This window comes from Pan paniscus, chromosome 5 (assembly GCF_029289425.2).
Source record: "Pan paniscus chromosome 5, NHGRI_mPanPan1-v2.0_pri, whole genome shotgun sequence".
NCBI classification, from domain to species: Eukaryota; Metazoa; Chordata; class Mammalia; order Primates; family Hominidae; genus Pan; species Pan paniscus.
Window position 1 is genome coordinate 77,021,387 of NC_073254.2, and position 19,653 is coordinate 77,041,039.

The window sequence follows — 19,653 nt, forward strand, 5'->3', positions numbered from 1 at the left end:
TTACATTTTAGTTTCCTCCATTCATTTGACCAAAAAAAATCCCTCTGTTTACCCATTGAAATGTATGAATATAATTGATAAAACCATGCCACTGAATGCTATCTTTTATAATCAATGATCTATTGGTGAAAAAATAGTTTAAAGAAAGATGTAACATTAAGAACAATATCATAATTATTTTATGAATAAACTTTGATTATAGAAGACTATAGGTTATAATCTAAGAGTCTAATAACCACCATGTGATTTTCTTAGATATATTATTAATAATTCCCTGCTGATTTTCTAATATTACATATTTAGTATCATTAACTCTACTCCGTTTTATAGTAAGGATATACATTTTAACATGAACCAAAGATAATCAAGTGGGTGTACATATTTGGAAAAATTGATATATCATTTATATTTTGAATAAATGATTAAAATATCTGATTATGCCTCCTACATTCACAGAACAAAAATGCTGTAGCCTTCAGTTGAAAATTACCCTCATCATTGCACTTTCAAGTTTTCCTTCCCCTATGTCAGTATCACGTGCTTGCATATACTTACATTATGAAGCTTCAAATATTTATTTTATAAAAGTCAATAAGTAAAATATCATCTTATTTTATCATTTCTAAATCAATTCTATGAGAACAAAGTATATATGGTAGTACCTTTGGATATTGCTTGACAGGAATCAGTACTCTTTCTGATAGCTTTATGTTTTTGTTGCTGATGACATCAAGATACTTCTTTTCTTCGTCTTCCTTTTTTCCATCAGAACCTTGAAACTTTTCAATTTCTGGAAGAAAATCACAAGAAGAAAACAAGTGAAATGAGGAACAATGTTATCATAAATATGCTGAAAAATGTTATCATAAATAATATTCATATTACTCCTCTTCTCAAATAAGATTTTGATGAATATTGATAAAAGGCCTGAAACAGCATCTCGTCAACAGTTATGTGAATGCTGCTACTGTATGTAAGAGAACCTCTGTCAACTCAAACTAAAAAGTGATAATTGAAGATGTGACTGTGTCTTCTGTGAAAAAATTGATGAATGTAATTAATTTTTAATATCTTCAAACACAATAAAAAGGTAATATATGTCCTTTGACTATTTAAACTATTTTAGCAAACTTAATTTTTTCCAGGAGCAATAAATAGAACAAAATACATTTTAAGGATATATGCTTTATTTTTACTCAGAATTATTCCTAAGAAAATAAAAATAATTAAAATGGTAATTATTCAGTTAGTTAAAATGGGTAGTAAAGAGAAATTGCATGATATTTCACAAGGAATTATAGAAAAGTCATATAAATGATTAAATCTATAAATGCTAACATTCGTATTCATCAATAAGACATTATCTATATAGATGTTTAAGAAAAATATTAGAATATTACCAAATTTGATATTTTGGAGCATACTTATCCACTCCTTTATTTTTGAATCAATTTATTCCATAAAAAATATTAAATCTCTACTAGGTACCAGAAATACAACAGAAAACAATAAAATGTCTCTGTTTTTATAAACTCTATATTCTAATGTGGAAAAGGAACAGTGAGAAAATGAATATATGGGCACACATACAGTTATGGCTGGGGGCAAATAATAAACACAATATGCTGTTAATACAAAGGAGACTCAAGCAGTGGCTATTACTTCAGATTTGAAGGGTGATATTTGATCAAAGACCTGAATGACAGAGAAGAATAAGCCATGAGAAGACTAAGAAGAGCTTAACAGTCTGATGAAAAACAAGCTTCACTTGCTCTTGGAATAGAAGAAGCAAGAAAGCCTGTGTGGCTGAAGAATAGTGAATGTGGAAAAAAGGCTTGATAAGTGATTATAGGACAGATCATGTAAGAACTTGTAGAATACATGTTTTCTGCTTTATATTGTGACTGCAATGGTAAGCCTCTGGATCACTTTGAAGAATAAAGGAAGGCAGCCACATTGTATTTTTATTTTTAAAGATAACATAGTATGTAATATGCAAAATCAATCACAGCAGAAGGCAAGCAAACAAGGAAACCAACTTACATTTGTCTAGTTGAGAAACGAGGCTGACAAAGTAGGAATGAGATGTTAAAAGACTGTGTAGTTACAACTACAGTCATCTCATGCAATGCACTATGTAAAATAAGTGTTTTGGAGAATTGTTAAAAATTCATTTTAAAAATTACCTTTTTTATATAGTTATTATTATGATCATAACATAATCAGTAAATATTTCTTTTTGTTCTTTTCTCTTAGTCAATGTACTAAAATACTAAGATAAGAATGTGACAGTGTTTTACTTTTGCTATGGATAGAACAAAACATTCTACTTTTGTTATTTTGGAGTAGAGAAAAGGTGATGATAGTTATTAAGTATGAACATGTTTCATATAAATTTATTTATATTGCATTTTACAACAATTATCTTTTAAAGGTCTGACTACTTCCAAAGGTAAGGGGAATATATATTTTATCTAATAGTTTTGTTTTTTGTTATTCTATCTTTAACTAACATTTTTCCCCCAAATGTTTTCAAATGGCTTAAAGAAAAATTCCTAAAACATTTCAATTAGTAATCTTTTCGCATACTATTTATTTGGGCTGTGTGGAATTTAAAACAATTATTTTGGAGTAATATTACATTACTTACCCAGGTAATACCTGAGTGAAATCTACACTGCATAATTTTTACGAAGTCATTTATAATCATCTTATCAGTTACATGGTACAATTTCCCTAAAGACAAGTATCTTGAACTAAACTGAATTGTTTGAAAATATGTTATATGTCTATAATTTCTACTTAGTGTGATAACATCAGATTCCTATGTTCTACATGGAAGTATTAACAAGCCACTTTAACTAACTGACCTGTTAAACTGAAAATCACTTTATTCCAACCTTTCCATCCCTTATATAATTAATACAACCAGAATTATGATAATTGCAAAGAAAATCCATTCATCATGTCCTCTGATACTAAGAATAAACTTTTGATCACTGCCCTATGGGTGTATACACCTACATAATGTCATACTTTGTAGCTTGCTGAGGTAATTGTAATGTGGAACACAGTGAAGAAGCTGACTCAATTCCTGATCTATAATACATATGGCTTCTCCCTTGTTACTTTTTCATAAAAATAAATTGAATTTGTCTGAAATTATTTGTTAACCACAAAACTACTACCTTAGGCTTTTTTAGACATCTGCAATTTGATCAGGCCAGGATTAATTCTAATAACCTTTCCATCAAGAAATGGAGTTAAATGAAATATCATTTCCACTGCTATTTCTGTTCAATTCTACAATTTTCTTCTGAAGTTTTTGGTATTATTTTGCCCTCCTAATACTTTCAGGGAGTTATCTTGTCTTCTCTGGCATATCTCCATGACTAATATATCAATACTTGTATTTGTCAAATGCATAGTAACAAAATGGTATATGCCAAACTTGCCTGAGTTTAAAACCAAAGAAAGCTTCATCCATGTCTCTGCGAAGGACATGAACTTATCATTTTTTATGACTGCATAGTAAACCATCATCCTCAGCAAACTAACACAAGAACAGAAAACCAAACACCACATGTTCCAGAGATACAGAACAATGTGGGGATGCCCCGTCTTACAACTTCTATTCAACGTACTACTGGAAGACCTAACCAGAGCAATTATGCAAGGGGAAAAAAAGGCATCCAAATAAGAAAAGTAAAAATAAAGATATCTGTTTGCAGTTGACATGATCTGATATGTAGGAAACCCCTAAAGACTTCACGTAAAAACTATTAGAACTAATAAGTGAATTCAGGAAAGTTGCAAAACATAAAATCAACATCTAAAAATCAGTTCCATTTCTATATACTAGCAACAAACTATCCAAAAAAGAAATTAAGAAAACCATCTTATTTATAATAGCATCAGAAAGAATAAAACACTTGGGAGTAAACTTAGTTAAGCTGGTTAAAGACTTGTACGCTGAAAACCAAAAGCATTGATGAAATAAATCAAAGAAGACAAAAATAAATGAAAAGACACTTTATGTTTATAGATTGGAAGAATTAATATTGTTAAAATGTCCATAATACCCCAATAACCTAAAGATTCAGTTCAATCTCTGTCAAAATCCCAATGACATTTTTTACAAAAATAGAAAAAATAATCCCCAAATTTATATAAAATGATAAAAGAACTTCAAATGGCCAAAATAATTTTGAGAAAATACACAACTGGAGATATCACACTTCCCAATTTCAAAATATATTATAAAGTCATAGTAATCAAAACAGTATTATACTGGCATAAAAACAGAAACATAGACTAGTGGAACATAATATGGAGTCCAGACATGAATCTATACATGTATGTTCAATTGTTCTTTGACATAGGTGCCAAGAATGTACAAGGGAGAAAAAAAGTCTCTTCAATAAATAGTGTTGAGAAAACTGGATGTCCACATGCACAACAATAACATTGGACCCTTCTCTTACACTGCACAAAAATAAATCAACTCAAAGTGAATTAAAGACTTAAACATAAGACCAGAAATTGTAAAACTCCTAGAAGAAAAAGGGGTAAATGCTTCTTGACATTGGTGTGGGGAATAATTTTTTAGCTATGACCACAAAAGCATAAGCAACAAAAGCAAAAATAGACAAGTGGGATTATATCAAACAAACAGTTTCTACACAGCAAAAGAAACAGTCAACAAAACGAAAATGTGACCTACAGAATGGAACGAAATATTTGAAAACCATATAACTGACAATAGATCTGATATCCAAAATACATAAGGAACTCCTACAACTTAATAGCAAGAAACCAAATAATGAATTCAAAATTGGCCAAGAACCTGAATAGGCATTTCTCCAAAGATGATATGCAAATGGACAATGGCAATATGAAGAGATGCTGGACATCACTAATCATCAGAGAAATGCAAATCAAAGCAACAATCAATTATTACTTCACACCTGTTAGGATGGCTATTATTGAAAAAAAAAGTTGGCAAGCATGTGGAAAAAAGGGAATCCTTGTACATTATTGATGAAAATGTAAACTGGTGAATCCACTAACTATGAAAAACAGTATAGAGATTCCTTAAAAAAAATTAACCTACCATATGACCTAGTTGTTATGGTCTGAAAGTTTGTGCCCCCACCAAATTCATATGTTCAAATCCTGACTCCAAGACGACAGTATTAAAAGGTTAGGCCTTTGGGAGGTGATTATTTCATGAGAATGGAACCCTCATGAATGAGATTCATGCTCTTAAAAAAGAGGCCTGAGGGAGAGCCCCCAACACAACTTCCACCATGGGAACACAGCTAGAAGGTAAGGAGACAGCTACATGGCAGCATCCACAAAACAGAAAGTGGGCCCCTACCCAGATACTGAATCTGCCAGCACCAAGATCTTGGACTTCCTAAACTTCAGAGCTATGATAAATAAATGAGTAAGTTAAGGGAGCTCATTCACCCCTTCAACAATGTGAAGACACAAGAAAAAAGCATCATCTATGAAGCAGGAAATAAGCCCCCACCAGAAACCAAACCTACTGGATCTTGGAATTTTCCAAGATTTTAGATTTTCTTGGATTTTCCAGCTTCTAAAATTGTGAGAAATAAATGTTTATTGTTTGTAAGGCACTCCATTTATGGTATTTTATTATAGCAGTCCTAACAGATTAAGAGACCATAAATTTATATATGAGGAATCTAAAATAGTCAAACTCATAGAAGCAAGAAGTATGGTGATGACAGGGACTGAGAGAAGGAGGAAACAGGGAAGTGTTGGTTAAGAGATACAAAGTTTCAGCTGTAAACAATGAACAAGTCCTAGAGAATCACTGTACAACATAGTGCCTATAGTTAACATTACTGTATTGTTGGCTTAAAAATTTGCTAAGAGGGTAGATCTTGTATTAAGTGTTTTTACCACAAAAATAAATAAATGTAGTGGGAGGAAATTTTTGAGGTGATAGATATGACTATGGTATTGGTTGTGTATGGTTTCATAGGGGTATACTTCTCTCCAAATTCAAGCTGTATATATTACATATGTACAGCTTTTTGTATGTCAGCCATATCTTAATAAAGTGGATGAATTTTTTGAAGGTTTTGTTTTTTGTTATTTTGTTTTGTTTTGTTTTACAATAAAGGATTATAGAAAAATAGGAGATGCAATTGCCTGGACTGGCAAGTCATACTATATAATTCTTTTATATTAAGAATGTTTCTTCATTTTGCTGAAGCTTTTTCAAAAATATTTTTAATACCTCCCCTATATGTATAGTTTAGTATAGTCTATAATTTCACAACTCAATGTCAATGTAAATATTATTTAATACTCATTCTGAAAATACGAGTAATATTTCAGTGAAAGGAGCTATTTGAATATGTGAATCTTTACCTTGTCAAGTTACTTTCTTAACCCATGTGATTTTTTTCCTGCAACAAAATTCATACTTCCTGAACTAGCTACACTAAATGTTTAACACTGGCTTCCCACACACTTCTAGTATTTATCTGACCTCAAAATAGAATTTGCTTAAGATTTTAGAATCCTTAATAGCTATAAAATTAACATGTTAAGATTGTGTCTGTATTTTGATGCTTAACACAAGTTATTTTGTTGTGATTATATTTCTTTTTACAATTGGCACATTGTTGAGGCTCATATTTTTAAATATATATGACATAATTACACATGTACAAACACAGAAATCACAATTATCTGTTTATATTTTAAGTTGGTTATTTAAGATGGATTTTAAAATTATATATTTTCCTCTAAAGTCAAAATTTATTTAAATTTAAATAAATGAATTGTTTCCCAGTCATTTCAAACACAACATAGAGCTATATAGAACTAAATATTAAATAGTACTAAATATGTACATCAAGGACCAATTACGTAGAACTATTTATGCCTAATTTCTTTATAGAGGGTGAATTACATGGTCTTCCAGATATTTATATTCCTAAAATTAAAAATAAAGAGAATAGACAAATTTACAATATGTGCAAAAAGAAGTTTCTAGTTCTATGGAAATTTTCAGAATCCAGATACATTTAATTATTGAGAAGACTTCAAAAATAATCTTTTGATACTATATAAAAGAACATTTACATGCAAGACATAATTTTAGAATGTATTTAATGAAGAACATGGAATTCGTCTGTGAAGAAAATTTTTTTTGTTAATGAAATGAAAATGACCTTGAAATATAACAATAGGGTAGAATGCCAGTATTCAATGTTTTTGAATTTTTGCTCATCTATAATCAAAATTCAATGAGAGCTTGTAAAACACCTAACTTTTCTTTATGAATATTTTTGGAAGGAACTTTAACTATTTTACAAATGATACTTAACTACCTGGTATTTAAAACTCATTATAAATGGAACACGGATAACTTATATTTAAATAATATCACCAAGTGAAGTTTATACTACTTTTTTCCACTCTGAAATTATACTTTTTTAGTTTCCAAGTAAAAATGCATTTTGCTTTTTGTATTTGAATACAGAACCAAACTTTTAATAATTAGTGTTAATAGAATAGAATAATGCAACACAGAAGAATAATTTTCATCTTCCTTTTACAAATTTTCACATGAAAATTTAGAGATTATGTATACTATATTATAATAAGCTTCCATCACTTCAAAATCTAAGTCCAGAATAAAAGGGCAAATAGACTACAATTGTCATGAAATAAAAACTTAACATGAATCACAGAATATAAGGAAACGACTTTGCACAAATTTTACCTCTTTGATACTCATGAGAAAGATAGAAAATTTCAAATTTCAGTATCAAAAAATGGGTGAAGAAACATCAATGGTACTTTGCCACGAATATCTGCATTATAACCCTGTAGAGTCTGTAACAATTATCCCACTTTCCAAATAAAGAAACAGGAGTTCAAAGAGCATATATAATACACATTATAAATACATAAAAGAAAAGAGAGAAAAAGAATGTAAAAATTGAGGAGTCCTTAATGTAGCTTTACATTTAATAATGTAAACAAAAGGGATTAAACAGAAGCCAATCTTTGCTTAAAAATACCATTTAGAAATTTGTCTTCATATAAAACATTTTCCAGGGAGTGGGCAATTAAAGTTCATGTTTTGTCTTAACTACTTCTAGGAAGCTCAAGGCTAAGTCTGTCTTCAAATAGCTCTAACTTTCCTCAGATAAGGATTTCTTGCATAATTCTTTTTCTTTTCATCATATTTACAACTTTTTATTTGTTTTATTCTGCAGGAATATTTTATTTTTATCTTGTACTTGCTTTTATATAAGGTGCCTCAAATTCACCTCAGAAATAGGTATGTGATTAAATGCCACTTTAAAATTATTATGCTGCATTAATAATATTAATCCAACAGTCCTCACTAATGCAAAATTTCTTTGAGCTCCCTTTGCGGTTTTTGGAGTTAAATCTGGGTGCTAAAATATCTTTGTCACCTGCTGGCTACATGATCTTAAGCAAGTTAGTTAGCCTCTGTTTACTTATCTTTTTAAAATAAAGTAAATCTTTCAAATGATGTTATTACAACGATTAGCATTTTGTGCACCGTTGTCTGGCAATAATTATTGCATTGTTTTGATATTATTACACCTCACATTCGTCTCCCTGTATTTTGTAACCTCTTAGCAGGAAGTTTATTTTACCCATCGTTATAGCCTCGGTTATTAGGCCAAAGCAGAATAGGAAATTATACCCTAAACCTGTGTTTTACATCATAGAAAAATAAAATGGGTAATTTCTCACAGAACAAACCTTAAATGATAGCATGCTAACCTTAAATCTGAACTATGTTGCTAGCAAAACAGATGTCTTAAGTCATGGATCTCCCAGGCTAAAGGTCAGCAGGTCATAGTTTAGTGAATACTGGTCTAATTCCACAACAATTTAAGGGATGGAAAGTTGTTCTTGAATATAGAATCATATTTTCCTTTTTATTGAAGGCATAAGAGACTGTCAGATCCATTAATGACACATCAGTGCTAAATAATATTAAGTATCTTCACAAGTAATTATTTTTGATTATTGAAGTAGAAATAGAGACATTAACTGCTAGACAATTTAAATATGATCCAGGCATTTATTTTCAATGATAATTAATCATAAGATAGTTAACTGTTTTAATCACTACTCATTTATTTTAATGCCCTAAACCTACTAAAATTCTGAAACTATCTGATACTCTAATCCCCATTTCCTGTCTGCTTATCCAAATTATAACCACTTCAAGGCTTGGCTTACAGTTCCTCTCCCTCATGGAGTTGTACAGAGTAACTCAGAAATTTCACTCTGTATAAACTCCTATCACCTAATTCGTATGTTAAATATTCAGGTTGTACTATTTTGCTTATAAGATAAGACCACGACCTAACACAGTGGCCTTGAACATGTCACTTAAGCTTTCTGGACTTCTATTGTTCCTTCCCACCCATTCACCCTAATGTAGGAATCGAATCTTATGAGGGGCATCCTAGTATATTCTTAAGAATGCAGGCTTCTGGATACAGTATTGTATCTGCCACTTGTTAACTGTGTGACACTTGCCAACAAGTGATGATGACAGTTATTGCTTTCTAAGCCTTTTCTATGTATTAGGCAATGATCAATTTCTGCACATATTCTAGTTCATTTACTTAGTTTACTTAAGTTTTCTGCGTCACATTGCTTAGTTTAAAACGGGAATAATATCCTCCTAAAATGGCTGTAAGGATTAAGTAAGTCAAATTTTCAAAAGTACTTAGAATAGCATTTGGTACACAATAAGAGCATAACAAATACTAGCTATTATCATTTTATTTACTTGCATTTGGGGGCTGGACATGAGATTTCACTGAAGTTTTGTATCATTAAAACCAAACATCATGACAGTCAATGTCATGTATTTCACAAGCTTACACCTTGTCTTTAAGTAGATTGTTAATTATTGATGGTACACCCATGACTTACATTTGAATGTGTCCTTTATCAGACTAATATCATTATATAAATGCTAGGAATATCATACATATTCATTTAAATATGAAATAGGACAAAATGAAGGAGAAAATGCAGCTATGGTGATGATAAGAATAGGGTATGGTATAAATTTGCTGAAACTATCATAAAAAAAGTGGGAATCTTTTGGATAGTATTGTCATCTAACACTAAGCAGTGGTACCTCACAAAAGGCAAGAGTTAAAGATTTATTTATTTTTAACTGTGTTCAGACTCAGACACAAATTCTTAAATTTTAATGTTAAGAACTTTAATGGGCTTCTTAAAAGAATAAAATATTTTATTGATACTCATTCCATATATATCTACATGTAGTCATCCCATTTGGGTCCCTTTCTTTGAATGTATTCAGTGTTTTGAATTAGTTCTTGCTAAGTTAAATACACATAGATTTCAACACAACAAAAAAAAAATTCAGGACACATATTTTTCCTTGCTGAGCAACCATAATCATATTACATAAGAGAAGTAGCAGATCTTACATTGATATTCCACTTTGTGTGTCAGAGTTCCACAGTCCATCATGCTGGCAAAGACAACATCAAGTTTCCTTAAACTTGCACCTGGTGCAAAGAATTGCTCAAGTGATTTGTATGCATTATATCATTCCATCTTCATATTAACTCACGATGATATAAACAAATATTACCTACATTATACAAAAGGAAAACCTGAATATTAATTTCTTCAATTGTACAGCAAGGAAAGTAAAAGATCTGAATAATAAAGCCCAGGTTCTGAACCATTATATCAATCATTCATATTCTTACTCATGTACTCTTTCATTTAATAATTATTTATTGAAGGCCTACTATTGTCCCAGGCACCATCCCAGAAACTGAAAACTGTGGTGAAGCAAAATTTGTGCCTTCTTCAATCTTATAGTCTAGGGAGGTAGAAAGTAAATGAATAGGTAAATTATAATGTAATTCAGAAAGATATTTTTAAAAAGTTTTACTAATGTAAGTTTATATACAAAATATTGAACATTTTTTATCATATTTTGATGACTTTTAACATATGCATACAGCCATGACTCCATCACTGCAATTAGTATACTAAATATATTCATCATTTCCAAAAATTTCCCTGTGTTCTTTTGTGTGTGTGCTATGGTTTGGTTTAATTTTTTCGCGGGGGAGGGGACGTTGTTTGCTCTTTGTGTTAAGAATACTCAAGGTGAAATCTATCCTCTTAACTTATTTTAAAATACACAATACTGTATTGTTAACTATAAGTACTATGTTGCACAGCAGTATATTTGTCCATTTGCATTGCTATAAAAGAATAGCTGAGGCTGGGTAATTTATAAAGAAAAGAGGTTTACTTGGCTCATGATTGACAGCAGTAGGAACATGGTGCCAGCATCTGCTTGGCTTTTGGTAAGACCCAGAAAGCTTTTGGTCATGGTGAAAAGGAAGGGGAGCCAGCGTGTCACACGGTCAGACAAGGAGCAAGAGAGAGAGGAGGAGGGACCAGGCTGCTTTAAACAACCAGCCCTCAGGTGAACTACCAGAGCAAGAACTCACTCATTACCATGGGGACAGCACCGATCCATTCATGAGGGATCTGCCCTCATGACCCAAACACCTCCCACTAGGCTCCACCTTCAACACTGGGGATTGTATTTCGTCATGAGATTTGGAGAGGACAAATATTCAAACCATATCAAGCAGGTCTCTAGAACTTATCATCTTGTATAATAAATATTATATCCATTGAGCAACAATTCCTACTTCTCCCTTGCTCCAGCCCCTGGTAATCACAATTCTATTCTTTGCTTCCATGCATTTGACTATTTTAGATATCAGATGTAAGTGGAATCATGTAGCAATTGTCCTTCTGTGACACGTAGCATAATGTCCTCCAGGTCCATCCATGTTGTCACAAATGGAAATAAATGTTGTGAAAAATGTAAAAGAGGGTAATGGCGTATAAAATGGTGAGAAGTGAGTGATGTTTAGATAAGCATGATTAAAAATGGCCTCTGAGAAAGTCATCCTTGATCAGAGACATGAATTAAGTATGGGAAATAAATGCATGAAGACCTGGGGTAGAGTTTTCAAGGCAAATGAAACAGAAAGTGCAAGACATCTCAGGCTGGAAAGAATTTGGCACATTTAAGAAATTGCTAGAAGGGTGATGTGTTTAGTGTGGCATGAATGTGGGAGAAAGGGACAGAAAGTCTACCACTTCTGATAATAGGTCATTAGAAACACTGTGGTTCCCTTTTCACCCTTTCTCTTAGAAAATATGTCAGTAGGCTGGGTGCGGTGGCTCACACCTGTAATCCTAGCACTTTGAGAGGCTGAGGCAGGTGGATCACTTGAGGTCAGGAGTTCAAAACCTGCCTGACCAACATGGTGAAACCCCATCTCTACTAAAAATTCAAAAGATTAGCCACATATGGTGGCATGTGCCTGTAATCCCATCTACTCAGGGGGCTGAGGCAGGAGAATTGCTTGAACACGGGAGGCGGAGGTTGCCGTGAGCCAAGATTGTGCCACTGACCACTCCAGCCTGAGCGACAGAGCAAGAGTCTGTCTCCAAAAAACAAAAAACAAAAAAAAGAAGAAGAAAGAAAAAGAACATGCATCAGAGGGAAGTCAGGTACCATGTCCTGAGAACATTCCATCAGCCCTATGTAGAGGTCCATGTTGTGAGGAAATGAAGCCTTTTGCTAACAGCAGTGTGAGAGAGCCACCTTAGAAATAAGTGCTCTCTCAACATTAAGGCTTTCAAATGACCGCCACTTCTTTTTTTTTTAATTTTTAATTTTATTTTATTATTATTATACTTTCACTTCTTAAGAGACCCTGGGCCAGAACTGTGCATCCAGGCTTTTCCAAAATTCCTTAACTATGGAAACAGCCAGATAGTAAGTGTTTGCCATTTTAAGCTCTTAGGTTTTGAGGTAATTTATGATGCAACAATAAGTAACACCGTGAGTCAGAACTTTTATTTTCTTCTAAGTGCAATGCTAAAATTTTGAAGAATTTTAGCACAGTTTTAATCTGATTTGAGCAGAGGCAGGAAGACCAGTTGTGAGGCAGTTGCACTAGACCAGGTGAGATATGATGAAGGATAAAGTGTTAGAGGTAAAGGTCTACAAATTGGTTGGATTATTTGGAAGGCAGAGGTTTGCTGTAGATAGAATGGAAGTCTAAGAAAAAGGGAAGAAATCAACAGTGACTCTCAGGTTTTTGGCTTGAGTAAGTAGGTGAGGAGTAGCAACATTTACAGATATAAAAATGACTGGCAGAAGAACAGGCGTGGCTGGGAAAAATATAAGTTGTACTTTGGCTACATTTAGGTGAGACCTAATAAGAGATGTAGAATCAGGAGTTGGATAAGGAATTCTGGAGCCTAAGGAAAAGGTTGGGGGTTGACATGTAAATGTTTGTGTCATTAGCATATGATTGATGCTCGAATTTATAGGAGTGGGAGAGAGGAAGGAAGATCGCCAAGGACTGAGCACAGTGATACTGTAATATGCAAAATTCAGGAAGAGAATGAGAATCCAGCAAATGAAGTAAGAAGGGGCAATGAATGCAAGAAGAAGAAAATCAGGAAAATGTAGATCACAAGATTCAAGTGCAGAAAGTATCTTAAGAAAAAGAAAGAAATCAACTGACTCATCCTACTGAGAAGTATAGTTAAATGGAAGCTGAGTTTTGACTACTGGCATTGGCAAGGTGAAAGATGCTGCGTATCTTTATGCGAATAATTTTAGACACTCTTTAGAGTGGATTTATGAGAGAACAGGTGAAGAGGTTGTGGCCACAGTATGAAGCTTCCCCCTATACCTCAGTAGGGTTACCCTGGTTCATTGCCTTCCTGAACCTTTTTCTAAATTCTTGAGACCATCAGTACTGCAGTTCCTTCAACCAAATAACATTTTCCCCTTTCCTTTTATATTTGGAATGAAATCCTTTTGTTGAGGTCATCTGCGCTAAGCACACTTCCAGTTGATTTCACCCATTTTGATAATACACATCTACCATCTTTCATCTTTTTAGACACCAAGCCCAAACTACTTTCCTGGGTTTTATACTTTTTTCAATATTTTACTCTATATTTATATTCTAAAATTTTTAATACAAATAAAACTCCGCGCATCTCAAACTGTATTTTAAAACCTATTAGCTATAAAACCTATTCTTTCACTATCTTCTCTTTTACCACAATCTTCCTAAGTCACCCAAGAACAACAAAACCAGAAATCTCAGCCATGTGAACAAGAGTTACTCCCTGATACTCCCCATTCTATATGCAGTAGTCAAGGAATCCTGTTGATTCCATCTCTGGAGCTTCTCTCATATGGAGCTTCTCCACTCAGATACTCTCTCACTGCCTCAATTCACTTTCCCATCATTCTCACCTGAACAGGCAGGACCCTTCAACCAGTTTCCCTGAAAATCCATATAAAACTTGTCTTCCACATCCAAGCTGTCTTTCTAAAACACAGATCTGAGCATTCCACTTTTCTCTCTTCTGTTGGAGTATGGTATCTGAACTGTGTTTATTCCCTGGCTGTACTAAGCATTCAAATCTTTGTTGAATGAATGAGTGTCACTACCCTGACATGTACATGCTTCTCACTGCTGAAGGTTAAATTCTAATTTTTATCCGGTCACTAAAAATTGATCAACCATTCTAGTCTTATTTCTCACCACTTACTAGTCTTCTTTCTTGCCATCCTGAAACAGGCACGTTGTAGTCTATCCTCATACATACTCTGAGCAAATGATACTCTCAAAGTCCTTAGGCTTTTGCTGATGATCTTCCCTCCTTCCTCTGACCAGTGGAGAATTACTCCATCTTTAAGGCAGGCCCAGTTTTAATACTCATTTCACATGACTGCCCCATCCCAGGTCTCCCTTAGCACTTTGTACTCTAAATGCAACACTTTTGTCACTTTTTAATGTGCTATTTGCAAGTGTTTTCCTCATTAGACTATGACTTCCTTGAAGCCAAGGACCATATCACATTTATTATTTTTCACTCCCAGCACTCATTACAATAGATAACTTAGAATTTAAACTCAGTCAGGCCCACCCATCAGCCTGTCCCTCTGAATAAATCTTTCTAGAAGAATATCACTTGGTTTTTAATGTGAAAATTTCATAAAACATATGCAGCTCTCAACACAATGATTTTTACACTGCTGTTTATACCAGAAAACTTACATTTATTTCCACAAAACATGGTACTAAACTTTAAAATTCATATTTATTTCCACAAAATGCAATATATTTTTAAAATCTGGATTTTTTTTAATATCATGTACACATCTTGGAAACCACAACAAAAGGGTGACATCTAAGAGAGGTGACACAAATTTAAAAAAACTTTTTTTAACAACCTTACTGATCAGTGATTAGAAAGTGATATTTTATGCATTTTAAAACCTAGCATAATCTCTTGTTACTTATATGTTAATGGTTAAGTATAATTTGGGTTATATTTTAGAAAGCTGTTTGAAAGTTTTGGATTGACATGCAATGCATTATAATTTTTTCATGTAAAATATTAGAAAATAAGCTCTCAGAGAGCTTATCTTATTCAATATATCTGATCAATCAGTAGATCTGATATTGATATAAAAAAGCAATAAATCTGATTTTTTAAATGAATTATTAATTGGGAACAACCTGTACTCATTACTAAGTTATTTCTGATTTTCTCACATTCAAATTCAATTGCATTTCTTTCCAGAGCATGAGTAGAACATATGTCCTATGTGTATGTAAAAAAATAAGAGGCTTTACTGTTGCCAAAGATATCTTGAGATTTACTATCTTAATGAAAAGAAAACAACACATTTAAAATCAGCAACTCAAGTTGCATTGGTTTGGTTCAAACGAAAACACTTTTTTCCTGATCCTACTTCTACTGTGATGATTATATAAAATGGCATTCACCATTTAGACTCAATTTACAGAAATGCTACAAGCAGATGTGCTTGAATTTGTATTAATTTATTTTCAAGATGTTCAGAAATCTAATTACATTAGGCATTCCTTGTGTTTAAAACTCAATTTTCCTGAATATATAGAGGTGGGCCATTATTCATTAGAGTTAAAAATTCCAACTCTGTCAATAGTACCAGGTATTTAAATATAACTGAATGTGACCTGCTTCACATACATCTTGCCCCAGGGCACAGTTTCTTCATCAAATAATTTCATTCACTCAGCACATGTTATAGAGAGCATCTTACTGTGTATAAATTATTGGGAAGTAGAAGGTGATGCAACACTGTTTTAAACTGCTGGTTATCCAGTGACCATTCATTGCAAGTGTCACAATGAAACAGTCATTACGTTTGTTGCTCATACTACTCCTAATTTCTTACCTGTATATTTCAAGAAGCCAAACTTACATAAGGTAAATTGAGAAGTTTATTAAATACATTTCTAGTATTTACAAATGGCTTAAATATAAATTGGAAGGCCATCTCCCTTAGCATCAATATTTTGGCTGAATATAATAAATACTAATACTATCACAATTGAAGAAATCAAGAGATTCCCTTAAAATATATTTCAAATGAATATATATATGTATATAGGTAGGTGTATATCTCTATATGTATAGATATACACAGTATACACATTTATATTTATATATGTTTTCCAGGGATAAACACTTCACCAAAGATTGTTCCTCTGTTAAATTTAAGGTGTACCTGAAATCTTATATGGTCCCTTTGTTTTAGGTATATAGGCCACCATTTTGTAAACTGATTCTGTGCTTGGAGACAGTAAATGTAGGATAAAACAGCCACAATTTTTGAAGTCAGACGAATCAAATATGTGTTCTAATTTTTATGGGCCTCAGAAATGTAAATAGATCTCATATAAAACGATGAAACCACTTCCTAACTTGTTGGGTGGTTTTTGAAAATTAAGCCTAATATATGTAATTTAAGGGCTTGATATTTGTGGTGATTTTTAATCTCTAGGAAAAGATTATACATCCTTTCCCTTTAAACATGTCCCCTTCAACCAACTCTAAAGGAGAAAGCTCCTCTAATGCATTATCTTGGGTAGATTCCTGCAGGTGGAATAAGTCATACGGTAGCTATACGCTTAACATTTTGAAAAGCTGCTAAAATGTTTTCCAAAGTTACTGTACCATTTTACAATCACATCAGCAATGTATGAGGATTCCAGGATCTCTGCATCTTCACTGACACTTGCTATTGTCTGTCTTTATTTTAGCCATCCTAGCATGTATGAAATGTTATTTCATTGAGGATTTGATTTGCATTTCTTTAATAACCAATGAAGTTGAGCACATATTAACATTATCATTGTAAATTTGCTACCTTCTATAAATAAATGTCTACTCAAGTAAGCTGTCAATTTTTAAGTGAATTATTTGTCATTTTATTACTGAGTCATAAAAGTTCTTTACATTCTTGGATAAAAGCCCCTTATCAGAAAAATAATTTGCAAATATTTGTTCCTATTCTGCATGTTTTCTTTTCACTTCCTTGATATCATTTGCACCCACAAAAGTTGGAATTTTGATGTAGTTCAATTTATTAAGTTTTTTTCTTTGCCATTTAACTTTCATGTCATATCTAAGAAACCACTGCCTAACCCATAGTGGCAAACATACTTTTATGTTTTTTTCCAGGAGTTTTATAACTTCAGCTCTTACATTTATTTCTTTTATCCATATTGAGCTAAATTTTTATAAACAGGATAAGAGTCCAACTTCATTTTTTTTGCATTTGGATAAACAGCTGTCCTACCACCACTTGTTGAAATGACTATTTTTTTCCACATTGAATGCTCTTGAAATCCTTGTAAAAAAAACCAATTAACCATGAATGTGTGAGGGTCTATTTCTGGACTTTCTAAGCAATTATATTGATCTACATGTCTGTCCTTATGTCCACACTACACTTTCTTTTCTTTTCTTTCTTTCTTTCTTTTTTTTTTTTTTTGAGACGGATCTCTCTCTGTTGCCCAGGCTGGAGTAGACAGGCACAATCTCAGCTCACTGCAACCTCCGCCTCCCATTTCAAAGTCCTGCCTCAGGCTCCCAAGAAACTGGGATTAAAGTTGCGCCCGCCACCACACCACACCCAGCTAACTTTTGTATTTTTAGTAGAGACAGGGTTTCACCATGTTGCCCAGGATGCTCTCAAACTCCTGATCTCAAGTGATTCACTCATGGTGGTCTCCCAAAGTACTGGAATTACAGGTGTGAGTCACTGCACCCGGCCTACAATTTCTTTATTATTGTATTCTTGTATTAAATTTTTAAATTTACTACACAAAGTATGAGTACTCAAAATATGTTCATCCTTTTCACAATCGTTTTTGTGATTTTAGGTCCCTTGGATTTCCATATGAATTTTTAGATTATTTTGTCAGTTATATAAGAAACTACCTGAAATGTTGATAGGGATTTCACTGAATCTGTAGATCAGTAAGGGATATTATCATCTTAACAATATTTAGTCTTTCAAATGATGAACATGGGATACATTTACATTTAATTAGGCCTCCATTAATGTCTTTCAACAAAGTTTTATAATTTTCAGCATACAAGCCATGCCCTTATTTGTTAAATTCATTTCTAAGTATTTTCTCCTTTGATGCTATTGTAAATGGAATTTTAAAAATTCATTTTCAAACCCTTTTGTTGATGTGTAGAAAAACAATTTATTTTTGTATGCGCTTGTATCCTGCAACCTTGCTAAACTCACTTATTAGTTCTAATATTTTTGTGTGAGCACCAAAGGATTTTCTACATCAATTATATTTTGATATTTATATCCTCTTAGCATTCTATATTCCTTGTTTCCCACAACATATTTTTGAAAGAAGTGTCATTTCATTTTTCTTCCATATCAGCAAAAATTTTTAATAAAATAAACTTAAGGAAGAAGCAATGGCTGAATGAGAAATTTCTTAGTCATCAAACAAAAGTTCTCCCTTAGAGAGAAATAAACACATTTGTTATAAAGCATGGCTCACTATTTTTTTATTCTAGTAAAATTAAAATTAATACTGTGAAATAATGGCAGCACTCAGAGACTCTTTTCTGAGCTAAGGAATGAATAAAAATCCCTTGGCCATTGGGTACTTCATAAATCTTCAGTGAATGAATGCAAAAGTGAATGACATATATAAAAATACACAAAGTGTGCATAGTCCAGCTAAAAAAAGTCAGTGAATTCTCATCCCCAAATAAAGGTGTCAGTGTGGAAAAACAGCCTGCCACTAATTTTTGGCTTAGGCTGGCCAGTGAGAACACTGAGCCCTGTTTCACATGAATAAATGAAGAAAAAACGAACAGAACTAAACATTAGAAATAGTGTTTTAAAATGTAAATTAATTAAACAATTAGAAACATTGCTTTTAATGTTGTTGAGCTGCCTGTTTCTAAAAATATTAAAACAGAAACAGAATAAGCATCTGTTATGGATTCTAGAAAGTGACTTCCCATTCTGAGTGAGTGAGTGGAGCCAATGACCTCAAGGTTTCCTTTAGGATCAATAACTTTATAAAAAGAGTCAAATTTTCTAATAAATACTTAATACTGATTTTAGAAAACAGAATTTGAAATCCCTGTAAAGACTAACTTCTAACATTTGTAGAGCCT

At 32.6% G+C, this 19,653-nt stretch overlaps 1 protein-coding gene across 13 annotated transcripts in view; it reads right to left on the reverse strand.

Annotated features, from left to right (window-relative positions):
• The window catches only part of KHDRBS2 (KH RNA binding domain containing, signal transduction associated 2), a 795,325-nt gene that overhangs the window by 685,704 nt on the left and 89,968 nt on the right, over positions 1–19,653 (reverse strand). For all 13 annotated transcript variants that reach the window (XM_055113704.2, XM_034962289.3, XM_055113705.2 and 10 more), the window contains exon 2: positions 663–790. In XM_055113704.2, coding sequence (XP_054969679.1) covers positions 663–790 — 128 coding nt within the window. The remainder of the gene's footprint in view (positions 1–662; positions 791–19,653) is intronic.